Raw genomic sequence first — 17,369 nt, forward strand, 5'->3', positions numbered from 1 at the left:
GGATGTGTGTGTGTGTGTGTGTGTGTGTGTGTGTGTGTGTGTGTGTGTTTAACACTCCCACTCAATTTCCCAGCAATCTTGTGGACTAATAGAAAGCAGGTGTCTGCTCTGGGTGTGTGTGTGTGTGTGTGTGTGTGTGTGTGTGTGTGTGTGTGTATTCGCATCCGTGCTCTGTGCATGTGATCGGATTAAGCGCACATTGGCTTGCATGTGATGCAGAACGCCGCGGCGACGAAGGAGATGACGTTCTGTGATTGAACGGCTGCATAGCTGATAACCGAGAGGTCGACGACGGCCTTTTCGGGTTTTGTTTCCCTCCTCGGGAGTATTTAGCGAAAAAAAAAAACAATTGCGAACGAAAATGAAGCCGTCCTGTCTTTTTATTCTTTCCTTCCAGGCGTGCATGCTCACCGTTAGCACGGCTACGGCCTCGTTCCCGCGAACGCCAATCGGATTTTGTTACCGATTGATTGCAAAAACGCGGCCTCTCGGCCCGTTTCCTTCTGAACGGTTGATTACCAGATTCTGGCATATGTGTGTGTGTGTGTGTGTGTGTGTGTGTGTGTGTGTGTGTGGGCGCAGCTGCGTGAGACGTGAACCTGCAATCATAAGGCGAACCCGGATTAGCTTGCGCGCTCGCGCACACCGAACGGGAAAAATGCGCGCTAAAAACTGGAAACATCATACGAAAGCTTTCTTTGATGTGAATGTGCATTTCACAGAAAATACATAGCGTGTGTGCGCGCACGTGTGTGTGTGTGTGTGTGTGTGTGGCAGTTTGCACGGACTCAAACGCGGCGCTGTTTCGCATTGGTCACAGAACCTCTCTTCTCTCCCTCAGCCAATCCCCGGTTTCCTCTCCGGGCAATAAAGAAGCGTGCTTTGAAAATGCCTGGAATCGCCATAAAGAGCGCGGCCTCGTGTCGACATGTGTTTGCGCGCCAAAGAAAGAGAAGGAAAGCAGTTTGCGCCTCTTATTCTGCGCCTTTTTTTCATTTCCACTCGGAAGCATCGACCGCAACCTGTTCCTCCGGGCGCCACTTTTAGCGAGATGTTTTCTTTTCCCCTACGTCGCGAATAGAGGATGATATTAAACGTATTTCGAAGGACGTCGACGCGCAGCGGTTCGACGCAGCCACATCTGAAAGGCGTCCCTTCGGCTTCGCGTGAGACACAAATCCGTTTATGAGTGCAAGCTGGCCCCCGTCTGGAGACACCTCTGACAGCTCTTCCTCTCCGTCGGCGTGCCCCTCTTTCTCACCGCTCTCGCAGCCAGACGTCCAGACCTAAGCCCAAACGGAGCTGAGGATTTTTAACGGCACATTCCTCCTCTTTCATTGCAGCGTCTTCTCTCTTACCCCCCCGGCTCAGGTCGCCGGCAGAGAAACAGTGTGGGAAATTGAAAAAAAAAAAAGCGCTCAGAGGGTGGCTTCGGCCATGATGGTCTCATTTGACGAGGGTTGAAATGGTTGTACGATCCATCCTGGATCAATGTGAAGTGAATTTCCACAAAGTATTGACGTGATCATTTGTGGAGAAATATTAACCCTCGATGAACCTCACTCGACCCTCTACCAACATCCCATAGACTGTATTGCGCTTCCCACACTCTTATACAGAACACTAAACACCTTTGGATCATTGTAAAGCACGATAAACATTGAAATACAATGGCTTAAGTGAAGGCGGCAAAGTGGAGCAGGACATGTATGCTTGATACAACCTACAAGGAGATCAGCAGCATTTCTCCATGAACCAATCAATATGAGGAACGGAACAACATGCGCAATCAGCCAATAGCGTGCCAAGTACAGATCTACTTAGCCAATGTTATTCCGTATGACATCTTGCGTGGCTACAACAGTAGGAGCGAGTATTCTCCATGCTGGGTAAGGAAATCTTGTGTTTTATTTATTTCATAAAATGAATTTTAGTTTAATTTTGCTATATTTTTTACTGTTTTCTTCTGAGGCTAAAATATGGCTATTTCATCATGAAAACAATGTTCAAATCCTGTAAAAAAAATGCAGAAGAATGACAAACGCTTCCCACACAAGGAGCAAGAGTTTGCAATGCCTGATATCGTTGTTTAGCAAAGGAGATCTCGTAGACTAAGGCTACTTCATCATAAAAGAAAAAGTTCAAATACTGTAAAAACAACACTAAAGAATGATAAATGCTTCCTACACTCTTATACAGCTCACTAAACACTTTTTGATAATTTTAAAGTACAATGAACATTACAATGCAATACAAAATGTACAGTTAATGAGTAAATTAAAAATCATATCAAATGTGAAGTAACTAGAAATTATTTATGGAAAGAAATAAAGTTTTATATTTTTAAGATATCATTTTATCGGTAACTCACCATTGAAAATGCTTTGCTGCAGCGAAACTTGAATGATGATGAATTTGCTGTGCAGTAGAGTTAGGGTTAGTACAATGTGTACAATCAAGTACAATAAACATTGAAGCACAATACAATGGCTTGCACCAACGGCAGCGAAGTGGGGCAGGACATGTATGCTGGGCACAAGCTTCAAGGAGATCAGCTGCTTTTCTCTATGAACCAATCAATACGAGGAATGGAACAACATTCTCAATCAGCCAATGGTGTGCCAAGTAAAGATCCAATGAGCCAATGTTAGTCATTTTTATTTTTTTTTTCTTATGCTAGAATATGGCTACTTCATCTTTTTTTTCTAATTGTGAAAAAAAAAAAAACGCTAAAGAATGATAAATCGCGAGAATTATAAAAAAAAATCAGTGAAGTGGTGAGAGCATGAATACCAAACCACGGAGTAGCGAGGGTCCACTAGATACGATTTTCAACTTCCTATTTTTCTTTTCTTTTCCTCAACTTTACAGTATTTGAACATTTACAAATGCTGTAAAAAAAAACTCTAAAGAACGATAAACACTTCCCACACTGGGAGCGAGTTTGCATTGCTGGCTATCTTTGGTTAGCAAAGGAGATCTCGTATTTCATATAATGAATTTTAGTTTAATTTTCCTTTTTTTTTTCTTCTTAGGATAGAATATGGTTATTTCATCATGAAAAAAATTTTAAAATACCGTAAAAAACCACAAAAAACACAGTAAATGAATAGATTAAATTAAATAAATTAAAAATCATTTCAAATTTAAATTTTCTGGAAATAAATCAAATTTTATATTTTTTAGAATTCATTTTATTGGGCACTCACCATTGCAAATACTTTGCTGTGGCAAAACTTGAATGATGATGAATTTGCCGTGCAGCAGTTACGGTGATGAATACTGATGAGGCACCGCAGAGCCAATGAGAGCTTTACAACTCTTTTGATGGCACCGGTTCATTGGGTGGTACCATATTTTCCAATTCTTGTGGATTTTCTGCTGATGGTGCAGGTGTAAGTTTTATTGCCGTTTTTTTTCTTCACAAACGTTATAGAGAGTTGCTGTCTCTGCTTTTGTTGTGGTTGAAAAAAATACCACAGTCACGTCGATCAAGTTCCAAAAGTGGACCGACCAAACTGCATATTCGTCCCGATCTTGCGACATATTTTGCAGGGCTTTGGTGCCTTTTTTTTTTTGTTTCATACGATGAATTTTAGTTGAGTTTTACTACATTTTTCGCTATTTTTTTTTTTTCTCAGAAAAAATTTCAAATACTGCAAAACAAGAATGATAAATCGCGAGAACCGATTACAAAAAAGATTCCGCTTTGGGCAGAAACAGCAGCCAAATATTGGGAATCTATAAATTGGAAGCTATTTCTCGGCAGTTCAGTGATCGATCAAGAATATCGGTTCTATTTTAAAAAGTAGATCCAAACACCGTCGTCGAAAGTATTTTATTTTTCCATGACGATTTCGGGATTTGTATTTCCCCGCATTTTCATACTTGAGGTGAGGCCGACAAAAACGGAAGCGGACCCCTGCAACACGTCTTCTTCAGATTAAATGACTGGATAATATTGAATTTAACTTTGCAAAAGGAAATGTTTGCATGAAAAGCTCTATGGATTTATTGCTTTGGATGGTCAAAGGATGACGTATTAACATGTAGACTCACATCCAGGATGACATTTCAAAGTTTGGGCGAAAATGGCCACTAGGTGATGCTGTTGCACACATACAAGGTTTGAGGAATTGCAGTGTCTTATCAAGAATCAAGATTTTTAATTTTCAGCGTGCATGCAAACACAGTGAAATTGTGCTGTGAGAGCTCCCGGCTGTGAGCATTTACAGAATTTTTATAAAGATAAAAATAAGTAATAAGTTATTTACATAGTGTGCGGATGGCATGAAGGGTGATACAAATATGTATTGCGCTACCTTGTTGAGAAATGCCAGAATCGAACCAAATCATGCAAAATTACCCCGAATAAGTCTTACCGTTGGATGTTCCCCACCTCTTGCACTGGGATTGGCTCCAGAATGAATGGACGTCCATTCGATAACATGAGAAAGATTAATAAAACAAGATAACATTATTTCATTTTCAGCCAGATGAAAAAAAAAAATCCCTCCAGTAAAAAAGGACTATTCATTAGAAGCTATCAGGGACTTGTATTTATCACACAAAATATTCTCACAGTTGCCCAGTTGGCAAAATAACATAAGATCAGTCCTCTTCCACTGGTATTAAGTTAAAAATAAAAACACACACATCAGCGTGTGGGTTTTCTATTCGGACATCAAACTACATTGACGTTTTTCGCTGCGGGTTTTTCTGTCTTTCTTTTCTTTTTCTTTTTTTAAAATTTGCCAGAGGACGTTACTCCGAGCCCAGTTGCTGATGTTTTTACAGGCCGAAGATTCAAACACACACACACACACACACACACACACACACACACATGCAGGACAGAGCATACAGCTCATGCAGCGATCTTGCCTGGGTTAACCTACATGTTGGTTCAGGCATGCAGCCAGAGCGCCGCTCCGCCAGGGCCTTATGACTTTAACCATCCACTTTAATTACTTGAACACACAAACATAAACAGGTAACATAAAGGTGTCCTGATCTGGCGACGGCAGCGAGGATACGCCTTGTACCCTAATGAAACTGGAAATAAATCGCTGCGTGGTAAATACAGCGGCGGGAAAGTTGCAAAAACATGGTAATAAAAGACCACTTGTGTGTTGTTGATGAAGATAATTAAACGTTTTCATTGTGCAAAATAAATCACGGCTACGAGAAGATAGTTTCGGGCTGAAAAAGTAAGGAAAAGACAAAGGAAGGAAAAGGATGTGGTGTTTTATGTTCCATGCACACACACACACACACACACACTTGCGCTCACACATGCACATACACACACACAGTCATGCTCACACACACGCTACTATTTAGAGACTTTAGCCATGACATTCTGATGTGGAGACATGGGGAGCCACCGCACCACTTAAAACACATTCCCCCATGGTTCACTGTAATATCCATACTACACACACACACACACACACACACACACACAGTATTTGTGTAGTGTGTGTATTCATTAGCAGTCACTACCTCATCTGACCACACGTAAGATCTTCATTGTTAAATATTCCCATATGATATCAGTGTGTCAGTAAGTTCTGTTTAAAACACAGTATACTTTCTCGTGTGAGGACCAACTCACACACACGCACACACAGATCCATAAACTCAAACACGTGATGTTACTTTATGTCTAAACAACTGTTTCCTGGTGTGGTATGCCGTGTTATTCTGGGTCTGCTCGGAGCCTCGGAGCGGACAGGGAACCCCTCACAGTTTGCTTGGGGTTCCAGGGGGACATGATCCAGGACCCTTGAACTCCTGGACCCGGATTGCACCGGAACGCCTCCGGACCCTCAAGCGCGGTTATGTATGCACGCTTTATTTGGACATGTCTGCACAATTGCACTCATGGTGTTCAAACATTTTAAACAGACGATTTGTGGGCGACAGGTTTATCTTGAATGTGAGGCCCCGCGAGACAATATGATTATTGGATATTCTGACAAAGTAAAATCATGGGTGAAATGACTCCAGTAGGATTTTAGTAGCATTCGATGACGAACCGCCGTCAGGCTGAGACACATCCCTCCAGGTACAATTACGGGGGTCGGAAGACAAAAGACAGCGAGGTAAAAGTTCAAGGATGTTGACTGAATTGTTTATATTCTTTAAATCTGAGTGGGCCAGAATGTCCAATCTCGGTGTTGGAAGAGCAAAGAATACATTTTTGTCATGTTATTGTAGAGGAATGACCAGTGATTCAGATTCTGAAAATCTGGCACATTTTGAAGATTAAATCTTAAATTAAATCAGGAATTCAGGAGTCCTTTGCCTTGTGACTTATGACGTCTCAGATGATTCATGTATATGATAATTGTTGAGACTATTGTTCGGTCTTATTGCACTGTATTTTCATCTATGAATTCATACATGTATATTATGAAGAGATCTTTTTTCTTTGTCTTTCTCAACAGAGGATATTGTGTAAAATACAAAGAGACACATTTCCCTTAATTTCAATTGATTATTCTTTTTTATTTTGAAATAAATTGATTCAAACAGACAATATGCATTTCAGTCTTACTGGATTAATTTTAAATACTTAGCAATATTGTTTTTTGTCATATGATATGATCTTATTATAATAATACTACTAGTAGTAAGAAAATTAAAAACCTTAGGATTGATATTGTGATCAGTTTGGTCTGCCAAGTCTCCTAAAACCAAAGTTTATCATCATATATATTTCAAAGTAAAATACAGCTACATAAAAGCAGAAATAAATCAATAATTGTAATAATAATAATAATTGTTATTATTATTACTGTTGTTTTTTGTACTACGACTACTACTACTACTACTACTAATTATTATCATTACTATTATTTGTAGTAATTGAAATAATTATTATTAAAAATATGATGATGATGATTATTATTATTATTGATAGTAGTAGTAGTAGTAGTAGTATTATATAGTATCACAAAATTATTATTAATAACAATGATAATAATTCTAATAATAACATGAAAATAATTTCACAAAGTTGTGTTTCAGTGTGATGACTCAATTTCCCAGAATGCAACGTGAATATGACGTAGCACCGTCATGCAGATATCAGCCAATCAGCTGAGTCCATACCCGGAAGTTCGAGAAAGGAGGGAGAGCTTGTTTTCGTCGCGGTGAGCCGTGGCTTTCCACCAGGACACTCAGGTGACGGCAAGAACGCAGCTGATGTCGATTGCTCTGTAATTATTTATTTTTCCATTCTTTCTACACTTTGTCTGCACGTAAGTTTCACATGTAAAGGCTTCTTCCTTGTTATTTTACATATACACGTCGGTTAAATCTTCAACTTACTAGCAAGAGAGCGCTTCATTGCTACGATTATTCCCGATTTAGAAGAGACTTACAATAAAATTTGTATGTTACCGGTATGTTCTCGAGGAAAATACCTCATATTGATTTTAATTCCTTGTAAATTAAGCCAACGTCGTTCTTTACAATGTGAAAAACTAGTCACAAGAAGGTGTATGTGACGGCTGCATGGCGACTACAGCTCAGTTAAAACAATCAAATTAATTCATAATCCAAAAAATGTGCAGAAGTTATTAGGCCAGTTCAAAAAGCAACCTAGAGAGAAAGAATTAATGTTAACCGGTATGTTGTGAACATTATGGAACAGAAGTGGAGATACACACTGTATGTTTTCTCCCATTTTTGTAGAATAGCTTTCTTAGATGTTGACCCTTGCTTTTAGCAGCCACTGCTATGACTGTTTGTCTTATTGGGGAAACCGTTCATTGCTGTTACATCTGCATATTTCAGTGGGTAGGAAGTCTTTACTTTGTGGAAATGAGTCAATGGTGTGTCAGCAGTGCTGGAATGTCCAGTGATACCTGCATCGCAAACCCTTATTCCTGCCAAGGGGGTGCAAGATCAGTTCGGCATTAAAGCAGGAAACACAAAAAGGTCTGGAAGAGAATGCTGTGATTGGAAGAGATTGTTGTAAAAATGACAGAAGAAATGATTGGAGATTGCCTGCAGAAATGAGTTCTGGCAACACAGGTTACCACTGAGAATGAGAAACCGTACAACATCCAATCAATCAGACTGATCAGAAAGTGTACATGCACAGTGTGTGAGGGAGAGAAGTCGTCCACTGGTCGTGAGATGAGAAGGAAGTCAGTCCACTTGTCTCGCAACAGAGTCTTTTGTGTGAAAAACTGGAGTCGAAATTTCGAATCCAAAGTAGAACCAAGAATGGTAGTACAGACCACCGGTTGTTGGCCGGGCTCCCAGACCGAAATCAGCAGAAAAATGCTTTTGGCAACTATGAGTTCTGCAGACAAGAAGCACAGTCTTCACCTCTTTTGGAGATATGCCTCCATGCAGCGACGCTTCAAAGCTCGTGCCCCTCGAATAGTTTTGCAAAGGGTGACTTGACTACAAGTTGCAAGGGAAGCACAAACGGACAATCTGTTTAAAGACGGCCATTTTAGTCACCCGTCTGCGCGAGTGGAAAGCGTGGATGTTGTTATAAAGCCGATCGAAGAAGTAAGCTAAATCAACAGGACGCTAACATTTGATTAAACGGGGGATGATTCAGACTGAGACTCCTTCCAGGCTACGGCTTTGTGATTTGAATAAAACATTTACAGGGTGGATAATTCCATCTCTTCATGCCCTATCTTGATGGCAGTGTGCACTGGGAAAAGTATTCATTTTATAAAAATTCAAAAGCTGTATATATTTGCAGCACCATACTATTTTAACATCCATGTCAGACCTATTTTATCGAAGCAACTACACAGCAGCTTTCATATGATGGTTGTATTTATAATGGATCCATTTTCATTTTCGATAAATCCAATGGCCTGAATGAAAGATCAACGTTGAAACCTATGTTTTCACCTGTTTTATCAAATTTGCCGACGTTTTGTAATATGTTGGTGATAATGTTGTATTGATGGATGTGATGTATTTCGTTAGAGTCTATATCTTGCCGTGTCCCAACGGCCCCTTTCCTCGGCGACAGTAAACATCAACAACGCCTTCCCATTATTGCACTGGTCTAGCACTTTATTCAAGATGGGATTAAAGGGGACACACTGCAGCACACAGGTGTGTTTTTTTTGTAGAAAGTGATGTTTAACTGATTTGATTATACTGAAATAATGTCAACAGTCCCATAATTGGAACAGCAAACTCCCCTTTACCCAAAGTCCACAACCTTAGTTGAGCAAATCTTCAAAGAAAATATTTGACCAGTCACATCTTGTTGCTGCTCCAGAATGTTTTCTGCCAACGCTGGCCCAACAGCTGAGGGTATTTTTTTTTTAATCATTTTTACATGCATGTATTTTTCATGCCTGTCCAAGGTGTTTGTAAGCTGACAACTCTGTGTTTCATCAATAAACACATTGTACGCTTTGAACCGTAGCTTTAGTCTTCGGTTACTGTTCTTTACCAACTCCGCATTACTTCATTAGAAAAAAAACAAGGAAAACCGATCCCGGTCCTCGACAAGTGGCATTTGTTCCTAATTTGTTTGGACTTTCTTCTCCCTGAAAATGAGTATTTATATATTCACATCAGCAAGCCATAGGGCCTTCCCTGCAGAGATGATGGCAAGACATTAAACAAATCGTGAATAACAAGTCGGATCATAAAACACTACCCTGTGGTGTCCCGACCAGACCTGTCATTACTGCATAAGAAAAAAAAGAAAAAGACAGAGAAAACCCAACAAGTACACACATCCACCTTTCTCACAGTTACAACACATCCTACGCCCCCACCGGTCTTTTTTCCTCCCCATAATCATTATAGGTGAAGAATGTTCTGTTTATTTCCTCAGTAGGCTCTCGCTCATGTGTGTGAGAGAGGGTTTGATCACCTGCAGCTTTAATACCTGATCATTATATTGCGGTAATAAGACCCTTTCACACACTTGGCCTCCATTTATGCTTTTTGCTTCCACATATAATATTATTCACTTTTGATTCCATAGAGAAAGGAGGAAGATTTCGGCCACACACACACACACACACACATATTAGTTTTAGAATCTGACTCCTAGCTTCAGTGCTGATGTCATTGGTTGAAAGTTTGGCTTCTGCTCTGAAGAAATGTGCTGCACTGATGTTTGACTGGCTGCACTGCGCTGTTGTTCACATAAAAACTCCCAAACAAAAGTTTGAATTTCATAATCACATCACTCCTGGATTACTCTGCAAATTCGAACTGCATGCAGGCATGTATTCTTTTTTGTTTGCTATCATTATTTTTGCATGCGTAGCAAATGCTCCCTGGGATCACCATCAGCAGGATTACCACCGGGAAGGCGCCGCTTTCTTGGAGGCGTGGCAACAAAAAAGCCCATTCAATATTCACACATTTTTTATTAATGTCTCAGCAAACATCATACGTGGATTTTGGCAAAGCCCTGCATTTATTCTGACCAGAATTTGTATTTCTCGAACCCCCTTGCCAAAAAAAATCGCTGCTTGAATTTTCAATTTCTATTTGAAAACGTAATCTTTTCCTATAGCCAACGCTTTCTAACATTAAACCGACATAATTATTCATCGGTCTTTTGGATGATATTCAGAGTGAAAGTTTGTAACTGTGAGAATTTCCTTGTCTGTTTCACTCAGGATCTCTGTTGGCTCCTAAATGCACTCTGACACCTTCTGCAAGCCCACCAATGTCCCAGTCCTCGATCCAGTCCCAACAAATGCACATCCAGCCCCCACCAGAACAGGCGGAGATGCAATTCTGGCTGGAAAAAGTGGTGGCTTGGGGCCAGGCTGACAGTCCAGACGCCCAAAGAGACATCTGCAGTCATTTGAGCAGACTGAAGAATTACCTCCAGCGCGTCCTTTCACAAATCAATGAAACGGTGAGCAGAAACAGCGACGAGTGGAACTCGTCTTCTCATTGTTTTGTTTTTATTTACTGTGGTGAAAGCGCTGTTATTATAAATAGCTTCTGCTACAGTAAAGTGGGGAAGAATCAGAATAGAACTCTATAAAAATGAAATAAAAAGAACAGTAAAGATCATAATAAATAAGTAAAGTTAAAGGTGTGTAAAAATATATAAAAATATATGTAGCATATATAAATGTGTATTTACATGTATATGATTACATGTAATAATTGTGCGTAAAAGTAGAGGTTGTTGTATAGTAAAAGATATAAGAATAAATGTAAAAAAATGAAAAATAAAAATGCCCTCTAAGCAGTGAAGGACCCTTAGGAGCCATGCTGTTTTGTTTTATTTAAATTTAAATGAATGTTTAATCTATCATACAAGCTGCGGACCGTGGAATTTGGTTCTAGTTCCTGGTTTTTCAGCTGGCGAGTCGTGTTTCCACACAAGTCAATCAGCCGCTTGTTAGATTTAATCCGAGTCACACTTCACAGGCCGTGCACACTTTAGCCATTGAAATAAATTAGAATCAATCAGATCGACCAGCCAAGAAGCAGCATGGCGTAAACTCCAATACCGGCACGTCCAGTACATAAACAGGCACACTCCGGCTCTCTGTCCGAGCCGGGGCGCGAACAGTAAGCCTAGCATTCGTCGGATCCGGCGAACAGAGGCGTCTCTATGCTCTGCAGAGGCCGTGAATGTCTGGCTGGCAGCGCTGCCGTGTTGAGTTTGTCAGGTAATAGCCGCGCTGGGACCTCCAGTGCTAACCTAATGTATCCCCCTATCTGGTCCAGCAGCCTTGGGACTGAGGCGGAGGACGGGAGGGGTTGCAGGGGAACATATCGTGGAATATATCCTGCCTCTCCGTGTCATTCTGAATGTTTTCCCTTTCCCTTTGTCGCCCACATTAACTTAAACTCCGCGCACATTTTGAAGAAGCACGGTCTTTTCTTTCTGATCTGTTTTTTTTTTTTTTTTTTTTTTTTTTTTTTTTAACAGTATCCTCGTCATTTCTCGCAAACAGCTCAGATGTTTTTTTTTTAAAACAATCCGGGACCACCTTTCAGGACTCCGCCGTGTATTAAATGAATTAAAAATCAATTATGCCTTTTTATTTGCCCGGCTGCAGGCACGCCTCATCCCGAGGTGTCACTGTGCGGATTAAGAGGATACCGTGAAGGAGTAATAGCAGCGTATATTAATTGGACTTCAATCCTTTTACTGGCAAGGACCTTATAAAAAGAGCAGCTGTGGAGGGCCTGCTTCTTGGCAGCATCTGCGTTTCTCGACGAAGAGTACTGTGAAGTTAATGCCCGTTTCCAAGAAAGCGGTCGGTTTTCATGCCAGCGCTGTCTAAGTGTGTGAGGACGGGCACGTGAGCGCCGTCTCGTTCACGTTGGAAAGGCTTTTTCATGAGACACGTCGCACACAGCAACATCTCAAAAGTCTAAAGTACATGCAGAGGTCTTACATACGTGCTTGTTTCTTCATGAACATTATTTCCGCGACCGTCCCGTACGTACGAAGAGTAAACTACCCTGGTGTTCGCCCACAACCGAGGCGAGATGCAGCGACTCAAATCTCGCTTTTGTAATTAGCGGCGGTTTCGTCGGGCCCCGAAAATAATACGGCCCCGGACATCCGCGCGCTCTCTCTTCTGTAGCATCTCGTTTTTTTTTTTTTTTTTGCATCACCCGTATTGTGACTCAACATTCCATCTCAGCTGCATCACGAACACACAAATGCGCATCCACCGCCGCCCACAGCATTTACCATTCGCCGTTTTATCCCTGGGAAGGCTGAGTTTAAGGGCTGCGGTCCCGGCTGCACTGGTGGTGTTCGGGATACATAGTAGGACCATAATGAGAACCCCTACTTTAGTCTATTAGTGTTCTGCTTCTCATTAACGGTGTTTTATCTGCTTCAATATGTCACGTTAGCCTTCTCTTCTATCTTTTTTTTAAAGCCTTCAGGTCTGAAATGTCTCTTTCATCTCGTGCTGCTTTAAGTTAAGAGACAAGCAACAGCTTTGATAAAGCTGCGTACATTCTCCCCTGTCCGACTCTTTTCCACGTTTTCACCCCTTTGCCCACAAATCCCTCCTAGACACTTCAAGCCACTTCGCTGATTTCTCATTGTTTCCACGAAAATACAGACAAAGTGCGTCTCGCAACTCGACGCCGGCGGGGACGGCGGCACCAGCCACCCACGGAGACGGGCCCGAGTACTTCCAGCGAAGGAATCGGAACACAAATTTTCATGAAACGTCCAACATTCTTATTCATTTTCATGCTTTTCATAGGTTTAGAGGTCATGATAATACACTTTTTTTTTTTTTTTAAACAGCTTAGAAGAAAAATCTTTACAGAGTGCCTGCAGTCTGGACCCCATTGTCCTCACTAAATGTGGGTTTGGGACCCTTTGCCAGGCCTTTAATGCTGCGGTCTGACATTGCTGCTTGCTTGTGGTTTCGCTGCGCTCAGTTTCGCCTTCATTAGGAGAAAAAAAAAAAAAAACATACTTTATTGGTACGAGCTCCGAGAGCGGCGACACGGTCAATGTTCAATATCCCATTTCTTTTAACTCGAGAGGGTCTTGAGTTGATTGTGCAGCCGTGGTTTGGATCAGTATGAATCTGCGCCGGGGAAGCACGCCGCGCTAAAAAGCTGGGGGTCAGAGGTCATCCTGCTTTAGCATCGTAGCGGCCCCATCGCCTCTCTACACCCGCCGCCATCGATGGTCACGTGCTCCACGTCCTTCACCACGTTTGATCGTGAGTCGTTTCCATCCGTTTGCCCGACTTTATCTTGGTTCTGTCCATCCGTAGCGCTTTTATATTAATACTCTATATTTGATTTCAATAAGATTACATATGTTTAACAATGTTTTATAGTCTTCTGTGCAGAATCATGCCCAACGTAACAGTTCAAAGTCGTCTCGGTGAAACTGAGCCTTTCCATCCAGATTGTTAAATTCTAAAAGGCATTTCTTGTCCCGACTCTATCCCTTTTGCGGGGATTTAATTGGCTGCCGGGCCAAGTATATCACTGAGACTGTTGAACAGAGACACGCAGTTAATCTCTTTCAGGTATGGCAACACCCTCCACCAGAGCCCTGCTCTGTTCTGTGTATCTTTCACTGACGCAGTAATGGTGAAAATAGTGACACCAACAAAGCGCAGAAGGTACTGGAGTAATGTAGCGCGCACCTGTGAGCGAGCCCCGCGATGGCCGGCGAGGCCCGATTTGCAGGTTTTAACGCGGTTCCCGGGTCGCAAGGATGAATAGCTGGACGGCGCGTGAGAGGAGGTGCAAACATCTGTAACGCAGGGCGGTTATTATTTTTCTACCGGCTCCAGTTCTTTCATGTTTGCATCTGACCGGTCCCAGATGAGAAAAGCATATTGCTTTGTATATCTTGCCATTAAACATGTCAACACGTCATGTTTCAAACCTCAAGGTGGCCGGTGTTAATGGAAATGAGTAATTTTATTCCTTTATCTCTGTGACCACTCTTCCCCCCCCCCCCCCTCCCCCCCCAGACCTCCACAGCAGATGCGATGACAAGACTTCCCTCCCTGGGCCAGTTTCTGGGCCGGCTATGCTGGAATCCTTTTGTCACCGCCGATGGTGAGTATGTCGGACTGTTTGGATCAGTCCATTCTCAGATTCCGGGTCGTTTTTTTTTTCTCCCGATTTGTCGTACCGTCGTCTCCCTGAAGCTGAGTCGATATTAGTCTCTCCGGGACAAAAAAACCCGGCATTTGAACTCACCGCAGCTTCTTCAATCATCTGATTTTAACTGAAATGACACCGTGCTCTCCCCAGGCACAGGCAGAAGCCTCTTATTCCAGTGTCTGTTCGGACTTTACTCCGAGCATCCAAGCGACGCCGTAGAGAGAAAGGCCAACCAGTGGATACGGGTACGGACTTGCATTTCATATTTTTCTAATACGACGGGGGCGGCGTGATGCGGGAGGCCGAGAGATCGTCTTCGGAACCGAATATTCCTGGTTTGATTCCCGACTCCTCCTAGTGTGTCCAAGTGTTATTGAGCAAAACGAGCACGGATGGTTCATCCATGATGGGTTCATGGCAGAGAATGAATTTCCCCAGGAGGGATTGATAGAGTATAAATTATTATTATTATTGATACCTGAGATGCTGTATTACAAGACGTTACCAAATGTTATTTGTTTATGTTTGTGTGTTTAGATGCCTGCCTTGGCTGCATCGGCTAGCAACGTCTTGCTCCAAACTTTCCATTTTTCCAATTTTTATTTAACTAGTAAAGATGACTGTTAAATATGTTTCAAAGTAAAGTTTGTTGTTAGGTCACAGAGCTGATTTTCAGGGAAACCGATCTCTTGCTAGTCAGTCTGCCATGAAAATGACGTCAGTTTTTTTTTTTTTTTTTTGAAGGTAAAGCACTTAATAACCGGGGCTTTGTAGGAAACTACACACCGGAGTGTTTACAAAGGTATTGGCTTGTTTAACCATCTCCGCTTAGGCCCAAATAGGACAGAACCCCTGCCAGATGAGTGGAAATAGCGGCGCAGAGTTTTACCTGAGGCCGCGATGCTCCGGTGATGACACTATGCAGGAACATGCTAGCAGTGGAAATCGCTAACAGAGAGACGTTAAACCGTTGCCGCGAGTCCTGCTATTCCTACTCATTCCGGGCTTCGAATCATTTCTTTAACATCGCCAGCGTGCGGATTCCGCGCGCGACATTAGCTAGTGAGTCGTCGAGAGAAGGAGCGGTTTTGTAAAGGACTCGGTCCAAGCTGAGGTTTGAGTCAAAACAGGAAACGCGGAGATGCGTCTATCACGTTTATTGAGAGATAAAGCAGGAGGTCGGCTCACGCTCTGCATTCCTCAGCGATCATGTTCCACACATCCAGCGCATAGGTGGTGGTGGTGGTCTTTCCTGCCATTCTCAGGCCGCACGGTGTTTACGGTGTGCGTTGCCAGAAATACAGGAAATACAGATGGACTGTATACTTTACTGCCTTTCCACCCCTGAAGATTTACTATGAGGAGCTCTGTTGCCATTATTCTATGTCTCTTTCCCGCCGTGAAAGGTGGTGAAAGATCCGGATTGCTGTCTATTGATCCGAGACCTTTCTTCCCAGTGCTGGAAAATTTACTTTCAAAGCAAAACGAACCCGGCTGTTTTAGTTCCTCTCATTGCCGGAGAAGGACCAGCCATTATATGATGACTAGCTGATCCTTCACACTGCGGTTTGAAGGCACGCACAAAAAAGAACCAAAAAAAAAAAAAAAACAGCAATTTTCAGCTTTTGGAGGTTTTGCACAGATGGCTTATGATAAACAATGTGGAACCTTTACATACTGCCAGATTACTCTTTGTTTTTTTTTTAATTCATTTCTCCTCTAATAAAACATGTTGGTAATTAAAACAGTGCCTTGAAAGTAAACCTTAAATTCACCAGATGGTCCCCCACCCGTACGAGGGGAAGTGAGGTGCACGTGTTTCTGGTAACACTTTACACCGATCGCTTTTGTACAGACGTACGCGAGTTTGCTCAAACCTGAACGTCTGCAGGGACGAGAAGATCAAATATAGACTCTTCGTCGTGTTTTCACGTCTTCAAAACCGAGCGCAAGCTTTCCGTTTATGTGCCTTCTTCCATACGCGTCGACGAAATCCCGCTAATTTTGGCATCGAGGCGAGGACGACGGGAGGATCGAACCGTTTGAACATGTATAACCAAAAGAAAAATAACTGCATTAAGAAAACAAAGATCGAAAGCATCGTTATTTTCTCACTCCGTGCATCGTGAAATAGCTCGCACAGAACTCGAAATCAGCGACGCCTCCAAATCGACATCTGCATAATCTCTTCTTTTCTCATGTGGGTCGGCGATGACGGATTCGCTCGACAGGCTCGCGACGGACCCAAATGGCAGGACGGCGGTTTAACCGCGCGACAGATAAGATCGTCCCGACTGCGCGATACCCGCGACCGACTTCGCCTCCCTTCCTTCGGAGCGCAAGTCACCGCAGTCCTGCGTCGTACAACGTGACGCCCTTCCCCGCCAACTTGCACCTTCGTACGCTATCCCACTTTTCTCGCATGCGTTTGTTTCTACATGCAATTTCTGGCTACCGTATTTATCGCCGCAGCCACTTGTCTCCCGAAATGATGATGATCGTGCACAGAGCACCGGCTGTTTTCCCCATATCTTGGCCCCCGGCTCTCCACATCTGAGTGTTTTCGCAGGGTTTGGCAAACGCCGGGCACGGCCGCAAACTGCAGGCTGTGTCAGATAGTCATTAGCTGAAAGCCTCTGCGTCTCTAGATCTGGCGCTGGCAGGAGGGAGTGGGGACGACCACACACTTACAGGAACATGGCATGGTCCTTGGGAAGATGACAGATAAGTAAAAGCGTGAGAGTGTTATATTAGAGGGCTTTTGACTTTAAAAATCT

At 42.5% G+C, this 17,369-nt stretch overlaps 1 protein-coding gene across 1 annotated transcript in view; it reads left to right on the forward strand.

Annotated features, from left to right (window-relative positions):
- Positions 1 to 7,134: 7,134 nt before the first annotated feature.
- fancc (FA complementation group C) overlaps positions 7,135 to 17,369 on the forward strand; it is a 30,523-nt gene continuing 20,288 nt past the window's right edge. The window contains exons 1-4 of the mRNA XM_086174044.1: positions 7,135 to 7,191; positions 10,638 to 10,882; positions 14,457 to 14,544; positions 14,743 to 14,837. Coding sequence (XP_086030170.1) covers positions 10,688 to 10,882; positions 14,457 to 14,544; positions 14,743 to 14,837 — 378 coding nt within the window. The 5' untranslated portion in view covers positions 7,135 to 7,191; positions 10,638 to 10,687. The remainder of the gene's footprint in view (positions 7,192 to 10,637; positions 10,883 to 14,456; positions 14,545 to 14,742; positions 14,838 to 17,369) is intronic.

The sequence above is a fragment of the Fistularia commersonii genome, chromosome 26 (genome assembly GCF_037954325.1).
Source record: "Fistularia commersonii isolate RoL2024-O1a breed Wild chromosome 26, RoL_Fcom_v1.0, whole genome shotgun sequence".
Lineage (NCBI taxonomy): Eukaryota > Metazoa > Chordata > Actinopteri > Syngnathiformes > Fistulariidae > Fistularia > Fistularia commersonii.